General features: G+C 39.9%; 1 protein-coding gene across 2 annotated transcripts in view; it reads left to right on the plus strand.

Moving 5' to 3' along the window:
* The window catches only part of COL12A1 (collagen type XII alpha 1 chain), a 114,284-nt gene that overhangs the window by 34,226 nt on the left and 55,298 nt on the right, over nucleotides 1-24,760 (plus strand). For both annotated transcript variants that reach the window (XM_024731878.1, XM_024731877.1), the window contains 18 exons: nucleotides 337-609; nucleotides 5,580-5,846; nucleotides 6,311-6,503; nucleotides 7,094-7,215; nucleotides 8,990-9,139; nucleotides 9,221-9,340; nucleotides 9,439-9,603; nucleotides 10,178-10,324; nucleotides 12,554-12,693; nucleotides 13,209-13,338; nucleotides 15,025-15,167; nucleotides 15,480-15,609; nucleotides 17,442-17,578; nucleotides 18,673-18,802; nucleotides 21,338-21,477; nucleotides 21,731-21,863; nucleotides 21,963-21,989; nucleotides 22,686-22,828. In XM_024731878.1, coding sequence (XP_024587646.1) covers nucleotides 337-609; nucleotides 5,580-5,846; nucleotides 6,311-6,503; nucleotides 7,094-7,215; nucleotides 8,990-9,139; nucleotides 9,221-9,340; nucleotides 9,439-9,603; nucleotides 10,178-10,324; nucleotides 12,554-12,693; nucleotides 13,209-13,338; nucleotides 15,025-15,167; nucleotides 15,480-15,609; nucleotides 17,442-17,578; nucleotides 18,673-18,802; nucleotides 21,338-21,477; nucleotides 21,731-21,863; nucleotides 21,963-21,989; nucleotides 22,686-22,828 — 2,690 coding nt within the window. The remainder of the gene's footprint in view (nucleotides 1-336; nucleotides 610-5,579; nucleotides 5,847-6,310; nucleotides 6,504-7,093; nucleotides 7,216-8,989; nucleotides 9,140-9,220; nucleotides 9,341-9,438; nucleotides 9,604-10,177; nucleotides 10,325-12,553; nucleotides 12,694-13,208; nucleotides 13,339-15,024; nucleotides 15,168-15,479; nucleotides 15,610-17,441; nucleotides 17,579-18,672; nucleotides 18,803-21,337; nucleotides 21,478-21,730; nucleotides 21,864-21,962; nucleotides 21,990-22,685; nucleotides 22,829-24,760) is intronic.

The following is a 24,760-nucleotide window of genomic DNA, read 5'->3' on the forward strand; positions in this document are numbered from 1 at the left end:
GCAGGCGGACTCCCAACCACTGCGCCACCAGGGAAGCCCCTGGAATTGTTTTTTAGGCACGTACTTCTTCATATTTCGATGCCATTCTTGTCCTGAAGGACATTCCAATCTGATTGGACATATGGGGGCCAGGGTGATAGGCAGGAATCAGGTATAAGTCTAAAGTTTAATCCCATCTTCTGTTCCACTGACAGAATAGGACAGACAGCTTAGAAGGAAGAAATGGGCAACTTTAGACAAACTGACTCCAGCAAATCAGGATGTCTACTAGGATGAAGGAGTATTTACATGTATAGTAGACATTAAAAAATGATCCCCCTTTCATTTCTATTCTAGAGCGTGGTTCACCTCAGAATTTGATTACTAAAGATATCACCGACACATCGATTGGCGCTTACTGGACGTCTGCTCCAGGAATGGTTCGCGGTTACAGGGTCTCTTGGAAATCGATGTATGATGATATTGAGGCTGGAGAGAAGAGTCTTCCTGGAGATGCAATTCATACTATCATAGAAAATCTGCAGCCAGAGACCAAATACAGAGTTTCAGTATTTGCAACTTACAGTAGCGGAGAAGGAGAACCTTTGAGAGGAGAAGCCACAACTGAATGTAGGTAACAGTCCGAGGGGGTTTGAGTGTGTTGGTGCTACCTAATAGCTATCAGCTCATCATAACCACTTGCATTTTTTCCTTATATGACAAATGGGGACTCAAAAATTAGGACCTTTAATGAATGTGGTTTAAATTCAGGTTTCTTTTGTATCTAAAATTATATCAAAGTCTGAAATATTGAATCCCTTCCAACTACCTACACAGTTGACCCTTGAACAATGTGAGGGTTAATCTGAGTACAGTTTATAGTCAGCTCTGCTTATCTGAGCTTCCTCTGCATCTCAGGAAAAAGCCAACCTCAGATCATGTAGTCCTGTAGCATTTGCTAGTGAAAAAAATCTGTGTATAAGTGGACCCTCGAAGTTCAAACCTTCATTGTTCAAAGGTGAACTGTGTTTGTCTCTCTCTCAGTCTCTCTCTCTCTCTCTCTCTCTCTCTCTCTTTTTTTTCTGGTGGAAAGATCAACTAGATAAGAAGCTCGGCTAGTATAAAGATCAGAAGCTATGGAGACAAAGAAAATTCAGGCATATTTATAACTATATTACCTTGGCCAAGTTCTGGAACCTTCTTTGAGCCTCAGTTTCCTAATGTGTAGGATGCAGCCTCAGATTGTCTTGAGGATTAAATGAAATAACAGTGGGCAAAGCACCAAGCATAGTGCCCAGCTACCTCGAGAAGGTTGATGAATGACGTGGTTATTGAGACTATGATTGTCTCAATATGATACAATATGATACATCCAAGACTAATCCTAGGTTATTTTTACTATGTTTGCGGAGGCTAAGTCAAGTCTACTCAGGTTTCTGGAGGCTAAAATTTACCTTAGTCTCATTAATATTCTTTCTTGTGAAAAATTTTGAATCACCCTCTCATCATTTATTATCAGGTGGCTAGTGAGAGGCATGTCGGTATTTCTCAATTGTCCTTCCTAAAAAGTAATTTGTTAAGGATGGGCATTTCTAAGTATTTATAGGAGAAAAGTTTATTCCTATTGCTTGGGAGGATTTTAGGAAAAGGGGAAAGATTGGGGCACTCTTGCATTTCCTTTTATTAGAAAGAATTGGAGGAAAGGGGTGGTTTTTCTGCCAAAGGAGGAGAGAGGGAAACACCATGAGCAATTTCAATGAAGTCCTGTATCTGGATTTTAGGTTGTCCTTAAATGAAAATCTTTTGGTCTGAGTTCTCTGAGGAATTCATCTTTTTTTTTTTAAATCACTGGCAAACTCAGTTGGATATGTCTAAGCTTAAATCTGTGTCAAAATTAACCGGATTAAAAAAATCAAACTCCTGATAGGAGATTTAAATACAAGAAAGGGCACATTTCTCGGATAGTCACATGATTGGTTTCCATGGTAGTGATTGAAATCTTGTGTCTGAATATATTGGCTGATATAGTTTAAGAAGCTGGCCCAAATTCATCTCTATTTCTGGTAAATATTCACTTGTTGTAAAGAGAAGCCATGTTGTAAACTTAGGCCACATATGACACATCTAGCTAAATTTATTTGTAGGAGTGAAGATACAATTCACGTGGCTGAGAAATTATCAAAATTTATATACTAAGAGGGAAACTTTCCCCCAAGATTCTCCTCCATCATTTCTTCTTGTGAAAAGATTGAATCCTCAGATATTTATTTGGGATTTAAAAATCTCCCCAAGGATATGTTTTCGTCCAAAGCAAGTATGTTAGCAGAAATCCTAGATAAATTTTCATCTCTAAGAAGCTGAGCATCTAAGAAATTTTCACTATTTCTTGGCTAATTGATTGATTTAGAGGTGAGTGAACAGAAAAGCCTCTTTCTAACTATGAGCATACTAGGCAGCAATGAAAGTACATTTTCTAGAGTGTATGCCAGCTGCTCAAACAGCTAGGCAAGTAAGATGGAAGACAGGAGCCTTTCTTTGTTCTACTACCATTTTGTTGTTGTGTTTTGCTTTGCTCTCTTTGTGGAAAGCGAGGTAGTTTAGAAAGTACTTTGAGAGATCTGAGTCAGGTGTCGCATATTCAGGTGGTGGATGAGTCCTAAATGGTGCGGATAACTGGGTTGAGTCACTGGGTCATGCTCTTAGAGTTTCTTATAAACTTCCAAGGAGACATTTTGGAAATATTTTCAGGAAACATTTTCTGTTTTCACCTGACACTCAGAGGCATGGTATGCAGACTGTTGATACAATGAAAACCATGAATTGTGGCTAGAAGGCCAGCAGATGGGACACTTTCTACCGGCCCTCCAATTATGGCAGCTGGTTTAGCAGAGGTACAGTGGGTGTTGGAAAGCATCTTGTGCGAGTTACTAAAACATGAAAAGAACTTAGAGTGGGAGTATTAACAGCTTTTTATGGCATGTGGCATACCTATGAATGGAGTGAAAAATCTTGCTTTTTCCTTATGGGAAGCCAACAAGGATTTTTTTTCCCTCCTTAAAATCCAAAGTTTCCCATTAAAGCTAAGATGAGGTATGTTGGACTTTATTTAGCTTCAATTCCTCTATTTTAAAGAATCAATTAAAAATCAGGAATACAATTGAGATCCTTGAAGCATTTCAAGGTATGAAGTACAATATTTGACTGTTATTAACATATTTAAATTTGGGAATATTTTAAAGTTTGGGATCCCACTCTTTTGGGGACATAGGTTTCTTTTTAGATCAATACTCGTAAGATTTAAATGTCCATTTTTCTCAATTCTGAGTTGTATGAAATTGGTTTGAGAAATTTGTGTAAGGGAGAGATGTCCTTTTCCACTGAACAAAACTTGAAGAGGTGGAAACAAGAGGTCAGAAAACATATTTTAGCAGAACTCTTTCTAGAAAAGTGTTAGACACACATTGATTTATTCAACATTTGTAACAAATAGATTGTTCTGTGTACTATTCTTTCCCATACTCTTTCCAAAATCCTATGTAAGGTCTTTACATTTTTTGTTTGAAAATATATATTTTTTTCTTTTAATAGTTCACTTACCTGGAGAATAGTAATAAAGAATTGAGGATTAACTAAATAAATTTTAATATTTCCAGAAAGTAATGGAATTGGCTGAGAATTCTCTTACTTTCTTTTTTTTTTTTTTTAACATCTTTATTGGGGTATAATTGCTTTACAATGGTGAGTTAGTTTCTGCTTTATAACAGAAACAGTTTCTGCTTTATAACAAAGTGAATCAGTTATACATATACACATGTTCCCATATCTCTTCCCTCTTGCGTCTCCCTCCCTCCCACCCTCCCTCTCTTACTTTCTTTAAACCCTAAAATTAAAAAATTGCAACCAATATACTCTTAGTTGAAATTATACTTGCATCTTTCAGAAAACTAATTTATAACCATATATTGAATTTCTTTATCTATTTTGTCATTCTTACCTTTGCCCTCTGTACATAGCATATCTTCTGCTCATATGGCTGCTGTCAAGATTTTCTTTTTATACTGATTTTAAGTAATTTGCTTATGATGTGCCTTGGTGTAGTCTTTTCATGTTTCTTGTGCTTCAGGTTCATTGAGATTGTTGGATCTGTGGGTTTATAGTTTTATAAAATTTGAAAATATTCAGACCATTATGTCTTCAAATATTTTATTTATTGCCCCCCACTTTCTTCAGATACTCTGGTTCTACAGGTACTCGTCTGCTTGAAGTTATCACAAAGCTCACTGCTGTGCTGTTCAGTTTGTCAATCTTTTCTCTTTTCTTGTGTTTCATTTTATTTTTATTTATTTATTTTTTTAAAAAAATATTTATTTAATTTATTTATTTGGTTGCACCAGGTCTTAGGTGCAGCACGGGGGCTCCTTAGATGTGGCACATGAACCCTTAGTTGCGGCATGCATGTGGGATCTAGTTTCCTGACCAGGGATCAAAGCCAGGCCCCCTGCATTGGGAGCGCGGAGTCTTATCCACTGCACCACCAGGGAGGTCCCTTGTGTTTCATTTTAGATAGTTCCACCAGGGAGGTCCCTTGTGTTTCATTTTAGATAGTTTCTATTATCATGTCATCAAGTTTGCTAATTTTTTTCCTGCAATTTCTAATCTGCTCTTAATACCACCCTGTGCATGTTTCATCTTAGACATTGTATTTTTCACCTCTAGAAGTTTGGTTTGAGTCTTTCTTATTTATTCTATGTGTTTACTTAACTTGCTTAACATTTCTTCTACCATCATTAGCATATGGAATATAGTTATAATAGCTGTTTTAAGGTCCCTTTTGAATAATTCTGTCATATGCATTATTTGTAGTGCCGTTTCTTTTTTTTTAATTTTGCGGTATACGGGCCTCTCACTGCTATGGCCTCTCCTGTTGCGGAGCACAGGCTCCGGACGCGCAGGCTCAGCGGCCATGGCTCACGGGCCCAGCCGCTCCGCGGCGTGTGGGATCTTCCCGGACCGGGGCACGAACCCGTGTCCCCTGCATCGGCAGGCGGACTCTCAACCACTGCGCACCAGGGAAGCCCCCCCTGAGATATTTTTATGTGTCAGTTTCCTGTTCCTTTGTGCTGATAGTCTTACATGTACACGGCAGTCACAAAGGATGGTGTTAACTGCGGTCGCTATGGCTAGTCATTTATGAATTGTTCTTTCTTCTGAAAAGATTCAAGGAATATTTCTGACCCTGTGTTCATGTAATTTCTACCGGAATTCTTTACAGATGGAAATATAATAAAAATTCTAAAAGCCCATCTCCAGAAATGGGTGTTTTCTTTACTAAAGTCTCTGGAATGCAAATATGAAATCCTTGCAATATGAATTCCCATTTCTTAGTTATTAGCCAGTTGAAGAGAAAACATCTCACTGTGACCTCACTGAGATTAGGCTCACAAGCCATCTTGAACTTAGGAGAGCTCACAATGCTAAGTAAAGGAATAGTGTACGTATTTAAGAAACCACACATAGCGTTTTGTCACGTAAATGGGGAGGCGGACATAAACATTTTCTTTCAGCACAGTATGCATTGTAATCTTCCTTTCATCTCACAGTGTCCGATGATTCGAAAACCTTGAAAGTGGATGAAGAAACAGAAAACACAATGAGAGTTACCTGGAAACCAGCACCTGGGAAAGTTGTCAACTACCGTGTTGTGTATCGCCCCCGTGTGGGCGGGAGACAGATGGTTGCCAAGGTGTCACCCACTGTCAGCTCAACAACGTTAAAGCGACTTCAGCCCCAGACCACGTATGACATCACAGTTCTCCCAGTTTACAAGACAGGAGAAGGAAAGCTCAGGCAAGGTTCAGGAACAACAGGTATAAAACCATAATAATTTTGGGGGGAAAGTGTGTAATATTTTAAAGGGAGATTTTAATATATCTACTTCATTTGTAAATGTCTAAAATGCAGTCTGTAATAAATTATACTATAATAGTTAGGTAGGATGCCTAATTAGCATATGATTTTTACCAATCTAGTTCCTGGTAAAATGATTCTACATATTAATGGTCTAATGCTAAAATCTAATCTTCTGAATTGGGAGTACTATTTATACTTCCACTTGGGTAACACTCTATTATTCTGATTTTTATTGGGTATTATAGCTTGTGCTTTCTGACTTAATCCTTTTTATAAATGTATATTTTGAAGTATTTTGTTTGTGATGATTGCCATGTATATCACTTAGATATTTTGAATTCAACTTATTATTGTAGGGGCTATAAAAAACTCCCAAAGCCTAGGCTTATGGATAATATTTTAACATCTATTATCTTTACAGCTTCTCGATTTAAATCACCCAGAAACCTCAAAACATCTGACCCAACCATGTCAAGCTTCCGGGTGACTTGGGAGCCTGCACCTGGGGAGGTCAAGGGTTACAAGGTCACATTTCACCCCACGGGAGATGACAGAAGACTGGGGGAGTTAGTGGTTGGACCATATGACAACACAGTTGTTTTGGAGGAACTTAGGTAGGAATGAACTCTATTCCGTTTTTGTTAACAGATTGTGCCTTCCACACATGATCACGTATGCGTCTGTTTGCCGGCAGAGTATTTAAAATCAGCCAAAGTTGCTTTCCTCACTCTTGGTGCTGCTGAAGTTGAGGTTAGGGTTCAGAGACTCAAGTTTAGGCCTGAGCAGTTGTACTCTTTTAATGACTTGTTATTAAGTGATCAGGGATGGTGTTTCTTCAGTAACACCCTGCTTTTTAAAAATTAACATCCACATTGCACGATTTCACCAAAAGCAGTTTATCGCCAGCCAGCCTTATGGGAAGGTAGGAGTCCCCATGCCTTCCGGAAAGGCCCAGGTGACTGACCCTGAGATGCGAGTGTGCATTGTCTCCCAGGGTGGGCTGCAGGGTCCCCTTGATACCTCAGAGTGTGGGCTTAAACTAGAATGTGACGGGAATTAGTTTCCTTCTTCTGCAGTGTTATGTATTATAAGTTCCTCTGAATGAAAGTTTGTAAGTCAAGTTGAATGTTTATAACAAAGCAAAAAAAAAAATGCTACCACTTGAGGTTATTATGCATACAGACTATATATTTTAACATTTCAGGGCAGGTACCACCTATAAAGTAAATGTTTTTGGAATGTTTGATGGAGGAGAAAGTTCACCACTTGTTGGACAAGAAATGACAACCCTCTCTGACACAACTGTAATGCCAGTTTTATCCTCTGGTAAGAAATTGAGTTACGTTCCCCTAGGAAAAGTCAGTATTTTGCAACTTTTTTTCAAATATGAATTGTTAGGTGACTCATACCATGAAAATTAACTATTAAATTTGACACTAAAATTTATTTCCGTAACGTATACTTAAAAAATTCTTCAAAGATACAGCTAAGCACACTTTTGCCGACATTTTTTAAGGCTTTCTTGTCAGTGTTGCATTAGTTACATAGTACTGTATTATTTAAAGTTGAGATTTTACAATGATAATATACATTATCTTTAACCTTTAATATACATTATCTTTAATCTCTTTCTAATAATTAAAATGCAGTTTTATTTTGTTAAAGTCATCGTAAAAATGATTTATCTGGGCTGAGCAAGCAGCACCTTGTTCCGTAAATAGGTGGGCAACTAAGACTTGGGAAGCAAAGTCTCATACTTTTCTGCTCCTGCCACGACTACAACTTGGATACACATGAAGCTAGTTTTGAACATTCTTCCAGGTGAGGGTGGTGGGTAGAGTTTGCTTCTAAATATTTTAATCATTTGCTAACAAAGAGTAGTCTTGGCAGATCAGGAGCAGACTTGTAAAGCCTTAGGTGCTTGGAATAGTACTTGGGAATCCTAACTCCTGATGGAGCGTCCAACATGCAGTGACGCCTTTGGATTGTGATGGGCATCACTGAATCTTTCTCAGCGAGTTTTTTTGTTGTTGTTGTTGTTTTGTAATATAAAGATCAGATGCTAACATGGCAAGAAGTTGAAAAATTTGTAGCTGGTAACATAAGCTCCTAGAAAAGAAAGCGTTTGAAAACATGGATGTGGATAAAAGAAGTGAAAGGGTCAACTCTTGCTGTTTTGCATTAATGTTCAATTGCTTCTCTTATGATGATGTTAATTAACTGACTTATATTTTTATTTTGTAGCTTGTGCACTGAGGATATTGGGATAATTCTCTCTTTCCAAAGCACCCTAGCTTTGTATCAGTGTTTGTGCGTGTGGTCTCTGTAGCTCTCAATCTGTATACTTGTTTGTATCTTTTTTCTAGATTGTCTTCCTTCTCTCTTGATTTTTTAAATGTGCAGACCTCACCAGCTGTATCTACCTGATTGTTATACATAGTAGATGATTAAGTTAAATAATGAAAAACTAAATAATAGCTATCAGACTTTTAAACACTATATCTTTACTTCAAAAACTTCTAAGAGTTATATGCCTAATCCTTCATAATATATGTAATACTGGGGGCTTTAATTAATTTAAAAGATATTTTTGGCTCACTGAAACTTTTTCTAGCTTACACATTTTAACAGTTCATCTCATACTTGTCTGCTAATGACCGTTGAATATTTAGAAAAATGCAACATCCAATCTAGATCGCATTAAAAGTTTTATTAAAATTATTATTGTCTTATCGTTAGGTGGCTCTACATTCCCACTTAGATATTTTACCTTTTGGGTTTGTGAGCTCATTCAAATTTACGATGACGGTTTAATTCTCCGTGTTCTATGATCGCGGCTAGAAATATAGCCAAAGACGAATGAAAGATTTTCCACTGAAATAATTATTGGAGGGATGGACGGTTCCTGAGACTCTTATTTGAGGTTAATAAATCGTATGGCCCTGTTTTCAAAGCCTTCAACTCCAAATTACATCGCTGAGCCACAGAACTGAGGCAGTTAGGCGACACTGAGCCCCCAGGGGGTGGCAGAGGCGTGGCTAGGAAGTAACCCGACAAAGAATGTGCTCCTTACTCTGCTGTCTCACGATTGCTGTGTCAGGGATGGAGTGTCTCACCAGGGCTGAAGCAGACATCGTGCTGCTGGTGGATGGGTCGTGGAGCATCGGCCGGGCGAATTTTAGAACCGTGAGGAGCTTCATCTCCCGTATCGTGGAAGTCTTTGAGATTGGCCCCAAAAGAGTACAGATTGGTAGGTGTGACAACATTGAAGGCATTTAGACGTCTCCATCATGCTCTTTTATACATGCTAATGCCAATGGTGTCCTTTTAGCCCTTGCTCAGTATAGCGGGGACCCCAGAACAGAGTGGCAGTTAAATGCTCACAAAGACAAGAAGAGCTTGTTGCAGGCTGTGGCAAACCTACCTTACAAAGGAGGCAATACCCTCACAGGTGAGTCAGGTGCTCCAGCGAGCTGTCAGCTCTCGCTTTCGGTCAAAGCTTGTGCCTGAAAAATGATGTGACTGATTCTCTTTTAACAATCCCACTAGGCATGGCTTTGAATTTCATTCGCCAACAGAGCTTCAAGACCCAAGCTGGCATGAGGCCTCGAGCTCGAAAAATCGGCGTTCTCATCACTGACGGAAAATCACAAGATGATGTTGAGGCACCTTCAAAAAAACTCAAGGATGAGGGCGTGGAACTGTTTGCTGTGGGTGAGCATTGACGAGAATTGCCACGCCCCCAGGGGTGACAAACGTGCCCAGGGTATTTTTGTAGTTAAAGATATTTTCTGAAGCATGAAAAAACAGACAGACACACTTGCCCTATCACATCATTTATCAAAATAATGTACCAGGAAGTTCATTCATGTTTTTCTTTTCTCCTTGTAATGGGATGAAACTACGTGGCTTCTTGGAAGAGAGTAATGAATCAAAAGGACAAATGTACCATTAATAGGATTCAGGAAAATTCTTGTTTGGTTTTCCACAGCACCATGTTTATTTTTGATATCCATTATTTCACTTTCCAGAAAAAACACTGAAGAGACACTTTTTGGTGGGGAAGCAGTGCCAGAAGCATTTAGAAGAAGCTAAACAAAATAGCCTTTAGTTTATATTATTTTTTGTTTCTATTTTATATATGTAATCAGTTTATTATTCAGGAAAATCATATATACATTCTAGTTAACATTGAATATATAAGGGTAGCCCATGAAATATTTGCTTTGTTCCATTAATTTTTTTTCTGAGACATGCTTTTAATTTGCGTATATCCATTTTCCCCAAGGTATTAAGAATGCTGATGAAGTTGAGTTAAAGATGATTGCGACAGATCCCGATGATACCCATGCATACAATGTGGCGGATTTTGAGTCCCTCTCCAGGATCGTGGATGACCTCATCGTCAACTTGTGTAACAGCGTCAAAGGTCCAGGTAAGGTTAGCCCAGGGTTTCTCACCCTCAGCACTATTGGTATTTTGGTCCAGATAATTCTTTTTAGGATGGAGGAAGTGGATTCTTTTGTGCGTTGTGAGATGTTTAGCAGCATCCCTGGACTCTTCCCGCTGGATACTAGTAGCATCCCCTGAGTCATGACAACTAAAAATATCTTCAGAATTTGCCAAATGTCTGCTGGGGAGAATACTGCCTCCAGCTGAGAATCATTGATTTAGTCCCTGATTTTTTTCTGATGGCATCAAACTATACATGACTTCTAGCTTATCTGAGGATACATTTTGTTTATATGTGCCTGCACCACACACACACTCACACACACACACACACTCACAAGTGAGACTGGGGAAGAAATAGAGATGCTTTCTTTCCTGGTGTATATCTAATCTCTGGTAAAGCATCTTCACTCTACATAACTATTAAATGGTTGTTCCCAGACTTTTATTTCCTAAGGTTTGCTGCCTTTTGTTTTGGATTAGCAACGGAAGAGGGGTCTTATGTATGATTTGCTTTGCCCCAACTACAGATGATCACATTTGATACTTTGCACTTGTAACCTCTAAATATAAAGACAAATTATAATTTTAGAATTTGGACTTTTAGAAAGGATATCATCTCTCTTCACCACTGAAGAAACAGATTTAGAGAAGTTCAGTTACTTACTCAAGGCCAAATGGGTAAAGACATTTTGAGAGGTCCTTGAAAAAAGGTAGCTATTGGTAAGGAATTAAGATTTAGAAATAAAATTATGGAAGTGAATTTTTAGTGACAAAGAGTGGTGTAAAATGACTACTATCTGTGTAAATCATAGGGCAAAACATGGTAAGCACCAAATTGAAGGTTTTTGGAAAACTAACGATAGAAACTATGGTTCTTATTATATGAGAAAAATTTCTTTTAAATACATGGAGATTCTGGTAAAGATTGTCTTTCACTAATTTATTCTGGTTTTGGAAAGTTGGAATGAGTTTCATAAATAAAGTGGTAGAAATGTTTCACGTGCTTTGGATACCGAGGCTACATTTATTTGAATGTTCCTTCTTGAATTTCTCTCTCCAAAATTTTGCAGATTTTCTTTTTGGATTTTGAACAATAGTCTGCCTTTTCCCAGGAGAAACAGACCAGCCAGGAATCCAGAATTTGTAGGCATCTGGCTCTGGATGAGCTGAGAGAGTTGTGGTTTTATTTAGTTGGAGAGAATTTTGAGTGGGGATGAAAACATCTTTTATCTCTTTTTCTTTCTTTTTTTCTACATCAGCTATGTAATAGTTGCATTCATTTAGTTTCCCAGACAGTAAAATTGCTTGATAATTTTGTAGGCTTGATTATGACCCAAGTACAGTAAAGGTTAGGATACTAAGAATGGAAATTCTTTTTCTCAGCTTTGGCTCACAAAGAAAGTCGAAAGAGTTTATAGGAGAATGATTTGCCGTGCTCACAGAGTCACTGCATTAGTTCTCGTATAATCATCGTTTGGAACATCTTTCTAACGGTCCTAATATTTCTATTTTCATTGACATGTGTTCCAAATATTTTTCTGTATCGGTCATTTCACCTGTACTTCTGAACAGAGAGTACAATCACAGGCAGTAGGATGTTCCCGAATTTTATTAGACTTGCTGGTTTCTCCTGTCTTCTGAGTGAGAAAGTGGTAAACCTCTCGTACCACCGAATTAGATCTTGTAAAGGAACTAAACGTGAATAAGATGCCAATTCTGTCTTCACAGAGTATAACTTATAGTTATGGAGATAAGACGTGCATATAAATAGTCAATATGATAATGAGGGCGGTGGACTTGGGTGGTGCCAAGAGCGATAAAGGCAGTGGAGCTGTCAGGACTCACGGTGTCATTTACTGGGATATGTACGAGGTTAGAGACCAGAGCAAGTATCCAAGGCTAAGTCAGAGGTTTTGAGTCTAGGTGACTGATAAACTGCGGTGCTTTCAGGAAGAGGGGGAGCAACTTTTCATGAAAAATCAGGAGCTCAGGTTTGAGTTTCCAGAGGCCGAAGAACCCTTTGGCCACCCGTTCAGAGAGGACTTAGGAGTACTGGGCCTTTAAGCTGATTCACCGTAACTTCTTGGTATGTGAAAGAATACACGTAAAAGCCTGAAATATGGAGAGGAACACCATTTCAACCAAATTTAAATGTCGTCGCCTTGCTATGATAATGAAAAAAGTGTATGTACTTCATTTCCTCGTGTAGGTGACTTGGAAGCACCTTCCAACCTAGTTATTTCTGAGCAGACCCATCGTTCTATGAGAGTGAGCTGGACACCTCCTTCTGACAGTGTGGATAGGTATAAGGTGGAATACTACCCAGTTTCTGGAGGGAAACGGCAAGAAGTGAGTAGATAACCCACTCCTTCCTGGTCCTGAGATTGGGTCCTCCTTCTTAGGGCTCTGAGAGGAATGCTGGGGGGATGTAGGGGGCAGAACTGAGTCCAAGATGGCGCTCTCCATTTCTTGCTAGGCAAGCACTTCCATTTGGGCTTAATTAGAGGGAAAGAGCTTTGCTTAATTTCTTGTGGTTTTTTAATTAAGTATTTTTAATTAAGGATTAAGAGGATGCTTAATTTATCCATGAGTTTATATTAGAATCATCGAGTAGGGAGGGAACATTGAAGACCTTCTAGTTTTACCCGCTAATTTTACAAATAAGGAAACAACAGCTGGGAGAATAAACTGTATGAATTGTCCAAGATCTCGTTGTCATCTGGTGGTTTCCAAAAACAAAAGACAACGGTCTCCTTAAAATATGATTTCTGAGCTCATTGTAGTTAACCACTTCGCAAGTATAGGAGAAAAGAGGGAAGTGATTATAACGTAAGTTGTTATTCTCTTTAAAATTTTCCCCCTAGTTTTATGTGAGCCGACTGGAAAGCAGCGCAGCACTGAAGGATCTGAAGCCTGAAACTGAGTATGTTGTTAATGTGTATTCCGTGGTAGAAGACGAATACAGTGAACCCCTGAAGGGCACAGACACAACCTGTAAGTCCGATTGAAAAAGAAATCTTATCGTTGTTTTATTTTTTAAGTTAAAGAGGTGACAGCCCTTGTGGGATTTTTTTGGGTGTTCTTCTTTAAAAAATTTTTATCGAAATGTAGTTGATTTACAGTGTTGTGTTAGTTTCAGGTGCACAGCAAAGTGATTCAGTTATGCGCATACATTCTTTTTTAGATTCTTTTCCCTCATAGGTTATTACAAGATATTGAGTAGAGCTCCCTGTGCTCTACAGTAGGTCCTTGTTGGTTATCTATTTTATAGAGAGTAGTGTGTGTATGTTAACCCCAAACTCCTAATTTCTCTGTCCCCCCTACCCTCTTTGGTAACCATAAGTTTGTTTTCTACGTCTGTGAGTCTATTTGTGTTTCGTAAATAAGTTCATCTGTACCGTGTGGGACTTCTGTCAGCCTTCCAAATCATTCCTTTATTCGATATCCATTCAACACATATTTACTGAATGCGTACTTTGTGCAGGTCCTCAATAAATACTCTGTGGTTTTCTCCTTTTACTGGCTGCTTCTGCCACCATGGGACCTGGCTGGGTAGTCTCCTTTTACTGGCTGCTTCTGCCATCATGGGACCTGGCTGGGTAGCCATCATGGGACCTGGCTGGGTAGTCATGGTCTGAGATATCTTAGAGGGAAGAGTACCTTTAACAGTTATCCACTTCTTAAGGGAGGATACCATGTGGGGAGTGGGACTCAGATTACTTGGAAGAGCAGCTTGCAGGAGTGACCAGCTCAGTTCTTCCTGCTGGCAGTGAGAGCTCCCCCCACTTTTTTTTTTACTGACTTTTCGACTCTGGCCTTTACTGGAGAAGCTCTAATGGCTTTGGCTTTGAGTAGAGCTTTGGGGAACGATGTTCCTCACTCCTATTCCTGGTAGGGTTTCTGAAACCATATGAAAATACTCTTTCCTTCGTGGCTAGGCTCCAGGAAGAGGGGAGGCCTCTTACAAGAGGCAGGAGTGGGCGTCACTGAATCGCCTCTACTCACTACTCAGTCCCTTAGGTCTTTATCTCTTCTCTTATTTCCCTTTATTTTAGACCATCAGAGGTGGGAAATAATGTATTTCATAATGGGCAGGATTAATCTGCTAATTCCTTAAAACTTTAAACTCAATCTTAGGACAAAAAATAGAAAACTGTGTAGGTGTTAAATGGAGAGAAGGCAGTAAGCCTTTTACTCTGCCTCATGGGCTAATCTTCTTTCTGAAGAATCCCCTAAGTTCCACTTATTAATAGATGACACCCTCATTTAAAATGTTTTAAAAAGAAAAATGAAATGAAATATTATGTTGGCTTTTTATGTATGAAATTTTATGGTCGAAGAATGAAAATGGTCAACTTACAGATGTTCCGGAAAAAGAGATTGAAATCTCAGGAAGTTGGTCTCTGTTTTGGCTTCCACATGAACTCGCTAGAATGCCATTTTACACTTAAACTTCTTTGCTCTATGAAATAGTTATCACATGCAGTCCTAGTATGAGGTGGCGATAAACAATGAGATCGGGTTTTTGCGGGGAGAGGAAAGGGTCATATTAGCTCTCATTGATTTCTCACAGTAACCTATTTTCTATTTAGCGTATACAAATATCAATAAGTAGGAAACGATTGAAAAATGAGCAGACTGACAAGAGCTAGACTGGTGTCTTCTTTTACATTCCAACAGTGCCGGTGCCCGTGGTCAGCCTGACCATTTACGACATTGGCTCGACCACCATGCACGTGAAGTGGCAGCCAGTGGGGGGCGCCACTGGCTACGCCTTGTCCTACGAACCCATCAACGCCACAGAGCCGACCAAACCCAAAGAGGTGGGAGGCGTTTGTTTCTTTATTGTTGGGTCTTCCTGGGACTTCACGGTTGCAGAGTCCCCATTAAGGGGCAGTTACTCACGAACTCATTTATAACTTTACACCCAAAACAGAAAAACACAAGATTAGATTTGTGACCTGTGACGAATCTTAAAAAAACATCAGCCTGAGAAAGGAAATGCAGGGCAGAGAAATGAAAAATCAAAGTTGTGTGAAAATCTAGCAGTCACAGATTGGTGTAATTGTCCATCCCCTGTTAGTGGAAACGTTTAATTGGAATGTGTTGTTTCCCCTTGGCATGTCCGTCGGCAGATGCGCATGGAACCGACAGTGACCGATGTGCAGCTGAGCGACCTCTTCCCCAATACTGAGTACGCGGTCACGGTCCAGGCCGCCCTTCACGACCTCACCAGCAACCCCTTCACTGCAAGGGAGGTCACCTGTAAGACGTCGCCAGTTCTTCTTCCCTTATTGCTGTGAATACAACACGCTCTTTAGGCTTCTTCTTTCACCCGATCGTGCTAACGATAATTTTGATAATTTGCGTGTCAGTTGTAGGGTTATTACTTATGGCAATCTAATTTGAGAAATTAAGGTTATTTCTGGACTTATGGCAGCATCTTAAATTGACTGTAAGATTCACATTTATTTTCCCATATTTTGAGTTGTATCTTACAGTCAATGGTGTCTTACAATTGCGCTTGCTGAGGTGTCAGTCAGGGAATAGAACATGAAATAACGGTGCATCTTACAATCCATGTTGTTGTAGATCCATGAAATATTGTATATGGCGTTGGTGAGAAGGGAATGTCGGGTGAGTGTAGTTTTGGAGGAGGATACTAGGTTTAAGATCAAGATGTTCTAAGTTCTTGTTGAAGTAGAAACTATGGCACACATGAATAAGTCTGTTTGTGTTAAGTAAATGAACTCAATCCCCAAACATACTGATCATCTACGACACTCCAGTCCTGTGCTTAGGTGTTGGGAATGTACTGATAAAAATGTAGGGCAGCGTGGAGGACCCGGACTCTTTCGTGGTTTGCACTTCTCTTGTGTGTATTGTTCAGCCCCTTTTGTGTTTCTGGTTTGCTTCACTAGCACTTAGGTGCTTTTTCTTGAAAAGTGACAGCGATTGCTCTTAGGATCCTGGCCTTACCCAGCCAGTAGTTTTGTTTCATGCTTCTCGAGGTGGGCGTGCTGGGATTCTAAGTATGTCTTGGCTTAAATTTGGTGAGTCTCAGACCACATTTCGAAGGAAATTAAGAAGTTGGAAGAAACGTTCAAGGGGGAACGGTGTTGAGACAGAAGCATGATGAGGTAGAAAAGAGAAACCCCGCAAGGTGGAGCAGGATACGTCACTGACAACAAATAATCATCTTTCATATGTCGGATCCTGTCTGGAGCTGGTGGTTTGCGGCAGTGGGTCGACGGCAGGTGGAGAGAGCGGGGAGCGGCTGAAAGACGAACGCGGATATGGGTTTGGATGTGGGGCTAGACTGCAGCAGTAGGGGAGGAGAGGGCACAGAGAGGGGCTGAGAGACGAAAACATTGAGGGGATGGAGGTGCAGAAACATGGAAGTGGAGACAGAGGTTCAGGAAGAGAGATTTACAGACTTGAAAGGAGAGACAAAGGAAGTTGGTGAAAGAGGCAGCTCGAGAGAGTGAGATACGTCTCATAGAACAAGAGAAAATCTCTCCATTAGTTATCCTCCCGGTCCTTTGTAAGGTAACGCTTTGTTTGACTTGGTGAAAATTTATGATTTGGATTTTCTTCTCACCGTTTGGGCTCCTGTGGGTTTTCTTGTAAGCTTATTGGTTGCTTAATTTCGTCTCATCTTCATGCTTCACTCTTGTAACCATTTGTTTTTCTATCGCGTTCTTCAGGAAGCGTGACTCATTTTGATTTCTATCTTAACCGACTTAAATATCTGATAAAGACACATGAGCTGTACCTATATGGTGAATTATGATTTATTATAGCTGAGCAGCAAGTAAGAGCTTATTTAAATAGAGTGGGAGAAAGTTAACATATAAATGAGAAGTTAGAGTTGTGATAAAAATTTAAATTTATCCTGTTTTTAAAAAGCCTCCTTAAGAAGAATTCAGCTGTACCTGGTAGAATCAAAGTGCTTTTATCATCATAGCCGATTTGTTTAGTTACTTTGCTGCACACCTTTAAGTTTTCTCCAAACAACTTCTTGAAAGCTTGTGTGGATGCTTTAGAGCTTTTTGGCTGAGAACCACATCTGGCCCCAATTTCTCATGCATTTCCAGTGCCTTTGCCCAGTCCTCGAGATCTGAAACTCAGAGATGTGACCCACAGCACCATGAACGTCTTATGGGAGCCCGCACCTGGAAAAGTGCGTAAATACATTGTTCGCTACAAAACCCCGGAAGAGGATGCCAAAGAGGTAGGTTGAGATTAGAAGGGGTTTAGAAATATTTGTTTAGTCCTAGTAGGTTTAACAGAAGAATCTAAACAAGTATAACGTGTTTTGAATACTTGTCACTTTATGAACATAGTGTTGGAAACGTTATATATTTATAGAGCACTATTTGAATATTGGTAATATATTGGACCGTCTTGCATTTAGTTTGGAAATGTTTTGCTGTGTGATATTAATCCTAAAAACATCATCCCTTTGGAGATAAAGAGTTATAGAGTCTAGATGGCATTTCGCTCTCCTACAGGTGCTTCATATGGCGCTCTGCATTCTACGAATTACTGAAAAATGTCATAATAATGTTTCTCAAAATGAAAGCTAGCAAGGGGATGCAGGAAAGAAGAGGGGGAGTTTGTCAGGGAATGGGAAGATAGGACACTTGAGCAGGACAGAGAGAAAGTAGGAAGATAATGTCAGAGGATTGTCCCCTCTGGCTTTGAGAGTTTTTGAGATGATGCTGAGATGGAGAGCTATTTCCATGACAGCCTGCTTCAAAGTGGAAGCAAACCGAGGAGCTTCACCAGCGAATGGGTTTAGAAGGTATGTTTGCCTGAAGGGGCATTCATGTGAGAATCTCAGAGGCATTTTTGCAAGCTAGAAGTGGTTTCTCTAAGCACCCAGTTACAGACTGTGCTGGTCATTTGGATTGTACACAAGCTATTTTATACCTGTACACACATTCATTTCATTCTGGGTTTCAACGTCAAAAGCAGTGCAATGACCAGTGGGTCTAATCAGCTAATGCACAGGAGAATTTTTCCGAAATGAATCGCGCAGTGATACAAAGGGAGACGGGGAAGTGGGGGAAACGATTAGGTTGTTTAAATTCCTAGGCAGTCATCATTTACCAGACACTAGTGCCAGGTACAGCTCAGTACATACATTTTTTCCACTTTGGAAACATTTTAAATGATCTCCAATTCCTGGACTCTTATGCAAATTGGAAAACACTGCTGTTTTTTGTACCACAATTCTTATGCTCTTGTGTTGAGAGATATAGCCAACAACAGAGGGATGTCAAAATTAAACTTTGTAAAAATAGTTCCACTGCTCTATTGTAGGTAGAGGTGGACAGGTCATGGGCCAGCACACCTCTTAAAGACCTCTTCTCACAAACCCGGTACACAGTCAGCGTGTCTGCGGTATATGATGAAGGGGAGTCTCCCCCAGTGACTGCTCAGGAAACCACCCGTGAGTTGTGTTTACGCTTTATTGATAATTGGAAGACAGCACTGCATGCATGTGTCACTGAACTTACTGGATTATTTCATTTCTTTAAAAAAAAATTTTTTTTATTGGTGTGTAGTTGATTTGCAATGTTGTGTTAGTTTCAGGTATACAGTAAAGTGATTCAGTTATACACACACACGCACATGTATGTACGTATTCCTTTTCGGATTCTTTTCCCTTATAGGTTATTACAAAATACTGAGTATAGTTCTCTGTGCATTTCTTAACGTTATTTTTGCCAGATTTAATAATGTTTGGGTTCACAGATTTTTTCCCATCTTCTATCTCTATGTCCATTCCTTTTATGATAATTTCTTTCCTATTATTCTACCAGCCACTGTCACTAATTCATCTTCCAGATACTTAACCAGGGTGTGTGTGTGTGTGTGTGTGTGTGTGTGTGTGTGTGTAAGGGGGTGGGGAGAAAGCATATTGGACGTTTTCTCTGGAAAGCATGCATTAGTTATCAATTTTTTTTGAGATCTTACTATATGTAAAGTGCTATCAGGGCTAACAAAATATAAGCATCTTTGCTCTCAGTAGTATTCCATTGTGAAGATAAAAAGTAACAATACATGGGATCATGTTAGGAAGGTGAGTTACATGGCACTCAGAGGAAGGGGAGATTCCACAGCGGGAAGGTGGAAGAATACAGGGCACCTGCAGGGGCCCCATCTTCCCTGCTCCATTCTGGGCCACCTCAAGGGATGTCGCTTTCTCTCCTATCATGCTGCTTCCATAGTATTTAACCCAATTATTATTGCCTGTTGGTCTTTTCCTGACTATTCTACTTCCCCCTGGCCCCTTCCTCATGAAGGCACAAACATATTTATTTTGCTCAATTTTGAGTCTCTAGTTTCTCCCTCAGTGCTCAGCACATCATTTCCTAATTAAATGGTGGTTAAGAAATTGAGGTCTAGAGCCAGCAGGGTTCCCAAGAAATATAATGGGAGCCACAGAGGTAACTCAAAATTTTCTAGAAAATAGAAAAGGTAAGGAGAAAAATGAATTTTAATAATGTGTTTTATTCAGCCCAGTGTATCTAAAATGTTAGCATTTATCAGTATACTAATTATTTATATTTCACATTTGTTTTTGGTAGTAATTTTTTTGCAATCCGGTGTGTCTTAATTTACACTTTTCGCACATCTCAATTCAGATGCCACATTTCAAATGCTCAATAGCTACATGTGGCTGGTGGCTCCCATGGTGGACAGCACAGGGAGTCTAGAGAATTTAAATGACTTGCCCAGCCTCGCCCAGGAAGCTAGTGGTGAGGGATCAGTGCTATAGTCCAGAACTTTACTTCCTATCCAGCAACTCCCTCACCAGAGGCTCAGAAGCTTCTCCTTCAGTGCCCAACTGTCTATACATGATCAAGGCATCTTGTCAAATTTCACAGCCTCCTCCTTAACTTCAGACAGTATCCACTTCTGCTCTTTTCTTACCATGTGAAATCTCTTAGCAACTTTAATAACCTTCTTGGCATCAGTTCTTTCCTGGAAGGGTAGTGGCTAGAGATGAAAATTTGTCCATATGAGCAGGCGGACAGATGTTCATAAATACAACAGGAATTTAAAGGGAAGTAAAGGAACAGTAAAGGGCAGAAAAAGTCAGGAAGAAAGCCTAGTCAAAGCCTGTCATTTAATATATACTAAATTAATACTTGTTTTTAATCCTTAGGATTTCCTAAGAACTGTTAGATACATCCAAAGTGTACCCTTAATGGTTGGTTTGTTTTGCAGTTGTGCTTGTGAAAGTGGTATTATCTCAATGGGCCTTTTCATTGTAACTATTAGAAACAAATTTTTGGTGGCTCTGGCTTTTGTGTAGTTGGCTTTGGTTACCAGGAGATAGAGAAATAATTGACAATGAAAGCTCAGAACTGGTGTCAGACGTTCCACATTGCTTGTGCTGCAAACCAGCTGCAGCGCCTGGTCAACAGAAGGGCTCTTAGTTGGGATTTCAGCCATCATCAGCACTGCAGGGCTGGTCCTGTCTCTGAGTAGAGCTGATACAGTCAGCTTCACATTGTGTGTAAGGTTAGTGATCTGCAGGAAAAGCTTATGCGTGGATTACTTAGATCATAAGATTTCACGGGCCATGAAGGTCCATGAACTCTCTGATATTATGGGCTAAAGTTTGTGCTTCTGTACTGCTGTGCAAAGGAGTCCAGGGTTTCCCTTAGATTCTCAAAAAGTGGGAGGGACAAAACGATGAAGAACCACTGTGTTAGAACAGTATGACTAAACGGTACCTTTAAAAAAAATCACCATTTTAATAGACGGGAAGTAGTCTGTTATAGCCATAAAATGCTTGCAGTTTTCGGGGCTCTCTCTCATATTTACTTGCAAATGAACTGAATTGGTTAGATACTTGGTTCTAAGCAATGTTGTCAGCCAGTTTTCCCATGTCCGTTAAAACAGAACAAGGCAGTTTTATTATATTAAGTTTGGGGATCACATCGAAAAACAGTCCTGCCTTTTCTCGTGACAGGCACTGTGCCAGCCCCAGCAAACCTACAGATTACTGAAGTAACACCAGAGAGCTTCAGAGGGACTTGGGATCACGGCGCTTCGGATGTGTCTCTCTACAGAATCACCTGGGCACCTTCCGGAAGCACAGATAAGATGGAGGTAGTGTTAACTCTTTTTTGCTCTCTCTCTCTTTTTTGAGATCGCATTTCATTATAGGGACTCTTGTTTGAAATGTGTACTACCTCTGTTGACTGAAAAGCATCCTTCCCTACTAGTGACTTTTGAGCTCATGGCGTGCCTCAAAGCAGGAGGAATATCTGGCTAAATGATGTCAACCAACTGCCATGGAGTGCACGATGTAGCCGGCGACTTAACCTTGTGTGGGTTTGTTGTTTCTTCCTCTTTCCCTAAGACCATCCTAAATGGAGATGAGAATACTTTGGTGTTTGAAAACCTGAACCCGAACACTCTCTATGAAGTTTCCATTACTGCCATTTATCCCGATGAGTCAGAAAGCGATGACCTGACTGGCAGCGAGCGCACAAGTAGGTGTTCAGCCTTCAGTAGGATATTGTTATCTTAAAATGAACAGAATAGAGCTATGCCTATATTCGTAATATTTCCCCATATTCTGTTTTTTGTAGTGCGTTTGATACCCTTAACAACACAAGGTAAGAATTTAATTTGCTGATTGTACGGATGACCAAATAATGAATGAATGAATGAAAAATAACACCAAATCCATTGCAAACAGGCCTTCTGCTTTTAAATCGTACGGTGTTGATTGGGGCCTCTTTTAAACAGGTCTTTCTCAAAAATCTTTGCTCTTTGCTACTATTTGTTGAGCAGTCATTTGAGAGTCAATGACCATCATTTACCATCGGGTCAAATTTAGTTCTAAACCTAGGGGCAAGACGGGAATAAAGACACAGACCTACTAGAGCATGGACTTGAGGATATGGGGAGGGGGAAGGGTAAGCGGGGATGAAGTGAGAGAGTGGCATGGACATATATACACTACCAAACGTAAAACAGATAGCTAGTGGGAAGCAGCCGCATAGCACAGGGAGATCAGCTTGGTGCTTTGTGACCACCTAGAGGGGTGGGATAGGGAGGGTGGGAGGGAGGGAGATGCAAGAGGGAGGAGACATGGGGATATATGTATAGTATAGCTGATTCACTTTGTTATAAAGCAGAAACTAACACACCACTGTAAAGCAATTATACTCCAATAGAGATGTTAAAAAAAAATTATAGTTCTAAGCCTAGAAGTATACAGCTCTCTTGATTTCCTTGGGAACAGTGCATATTCGTGGGAGAGGCATTCTCCAGTTTGTTTACTCTGTTTCTCAACAATCCTTTTTCAGCTCCAAAAAGTGGCCCACGGAACCTTCAGGTGTACAATGCAACTTCTAACAGCTTGACTGTTAAGTGGGATCCTGCTAGCGGTCGTGTGCAGAAATACAGAATCACCTATCAGCCTTCAGCAGGGGAAGGCAATGAACAAACGGTAATTCATTTTGAAAAAAAGCGACTTGGATAAATTCTACCCTCTCCGTCTCAAACCCCTCTCACTCCCAGTGTTTAGTTAGTCACACTTACTATCTTGAGAGTTGCAAGATTTACTGTATTGGATGGAATTTTTTGGCTTCATCCCTGATGGAGCCTCACAGCATCAGGTATGTGCCTCCATGCATTCATGTTTTCCTTAAAAGCTATTAGGCACGGGTCATCCATGAAAATAGCTAGATTTCTGACCCTATTTGTATTTTCATTTCTTACATCTCTAACTTGATCAAGTGTTGAGAGTTTGCTAAACTTCCATTATTCTAATTTTTCTGTTTTTTGCATGTCATAAGGTATCTTCTAGATCTGATGTTTCTACATCTGGGTATCTGTTCAACCTAACTTATACTATTTATCACTTTTATATTTATCCAAATGGAGGTTCCTGAGAAGGACTGTGGGACTACTGTAAACTCGGCTTTCATCTTCTTTTTCTTCCCAGCCTTCCCGTATTTAACAAGAACCCTTGTCCATTTACCTTGCTTACTTTAGTTGTCTGTCTTTGAACCTTCTTCAGCTTCGTTTTATGAAATGTGTGATCAGAGCTGCACACATTATCCTGAGTCAGGAAGCAGCATGATTTTTACACAGATAGGGCGATGCTTTCTGATTTATTTCAAATACCTCTTTTGGTGAGGTCTAGCATTCTGTTGACTGTTGGGGGCTGTGATTTTTCCTCATGTTGCCTTAGAGAGAGTGAGTTATTAACTTTTAATTGTCTGACTCTCTGAGCTCCAGCGAATGGGTCATACCTCTTCCCAGTTTAGAGGTGTTAGCAGAGGTAGATGCTGGCAGTGGTTAAAGGTCTCTGAACCTGCGCAGGAAGTGGGTTTAGCTGAACTAATGCTCTTGTGAGCTGCTGTGTTGAGGTTTCCATAGATCTAGACTTAGGTAGTGTGATACATTTGGATTAAGAATTTCTTATAGTTTATCAATAGTAAACTAAATACCAAGTGTCATCAACTGGCTTTTATATAAAATAAGACACATTGGATGGACTGATAATTTAATGGCAGAAACAGAACTTTCGTCTGTGCCAGGCCAGATTTAGGCGAAGCTTGTCCTTAGCATTTCTGTTCTTGGTGATACTGGCCATCCAGCTGCTGCCCTGGGTCTCTCTTTCCTGTCTCTCAGCTGTTCGTTATAATTAGAAGGAGTCTCATAAACTTATCCTCTGTACAGTATTAGCTGATAAGTCCTTAAGGTCTGTTATTCTTAAGGATATTTGCATTTTAATGCTAGTCTACGAAACAGTCAAAGCAATGAATCACTGACGCTGGCATATTTTGGAGAGCTGGATGGGAGAAGCAGGCACACACCATTCTGCTTCCTCCTGAGGCTAGTTCTACTAAGTGGATGCTTTCAGATTTGTTAAGTATCAAATACATTGATACTTTGTTCTCATAACCTCAAATACTAAATTTGTTTGAATTAGCCCCTATCGTTCAATTTGCCCCTATTGAGGGGGCTTCACTGAGGTTTTCTCTGAAACGCAGACTGCTTGAGTGGATGCGTGCTAAGTGGGAAACATCTGGACCAACCATCCACATGTGGATTCGTGGGCAGCATGCCATTTTCATGCGATTTTAATTAGTATGGCATAAACATCTGAATTTGGTAGACCGTTAACAAATCATACAAATTTCCTTTCAGCAAGATAACTAGATGGCCTTAAGCAATGAATAAAACCCTTCAAACTCTGTAATCAGAGGATATTGAAAAAGCTTCCTACCACAAGGCTGGAATCCTGAGTGTGGCCTGGCAGAGTGTCCCGTCACGTAGTTTACACGGCTCATGCTGTTAGAGGGGCAGTTTTTGAGGGGGAGAAAACCAAAAGCTTTAGATCTTTTGCTGAGTCATTTAAATATGTGTCTAA

Source organism: Neophocaena asiaeorientalis, unplaced genomic scaffold (genome assembly GCF_003031525.2).
Source record: "Neophocaena asiaeorientalis asiaeorientalis breed wild unplaced genomic scaffold, Neophocaena_asiaeorientalis_V1.1 scaffold450, whole genome shotgun sequence".
NCBI classification, from domain to species: domain Eukaryota; kingdom Metazoa; phylum Chordata; class Mammalia; order Artiodactyla; family Phocoenidae; genus Neophocaena; species Neophocaena asiaeorientalis.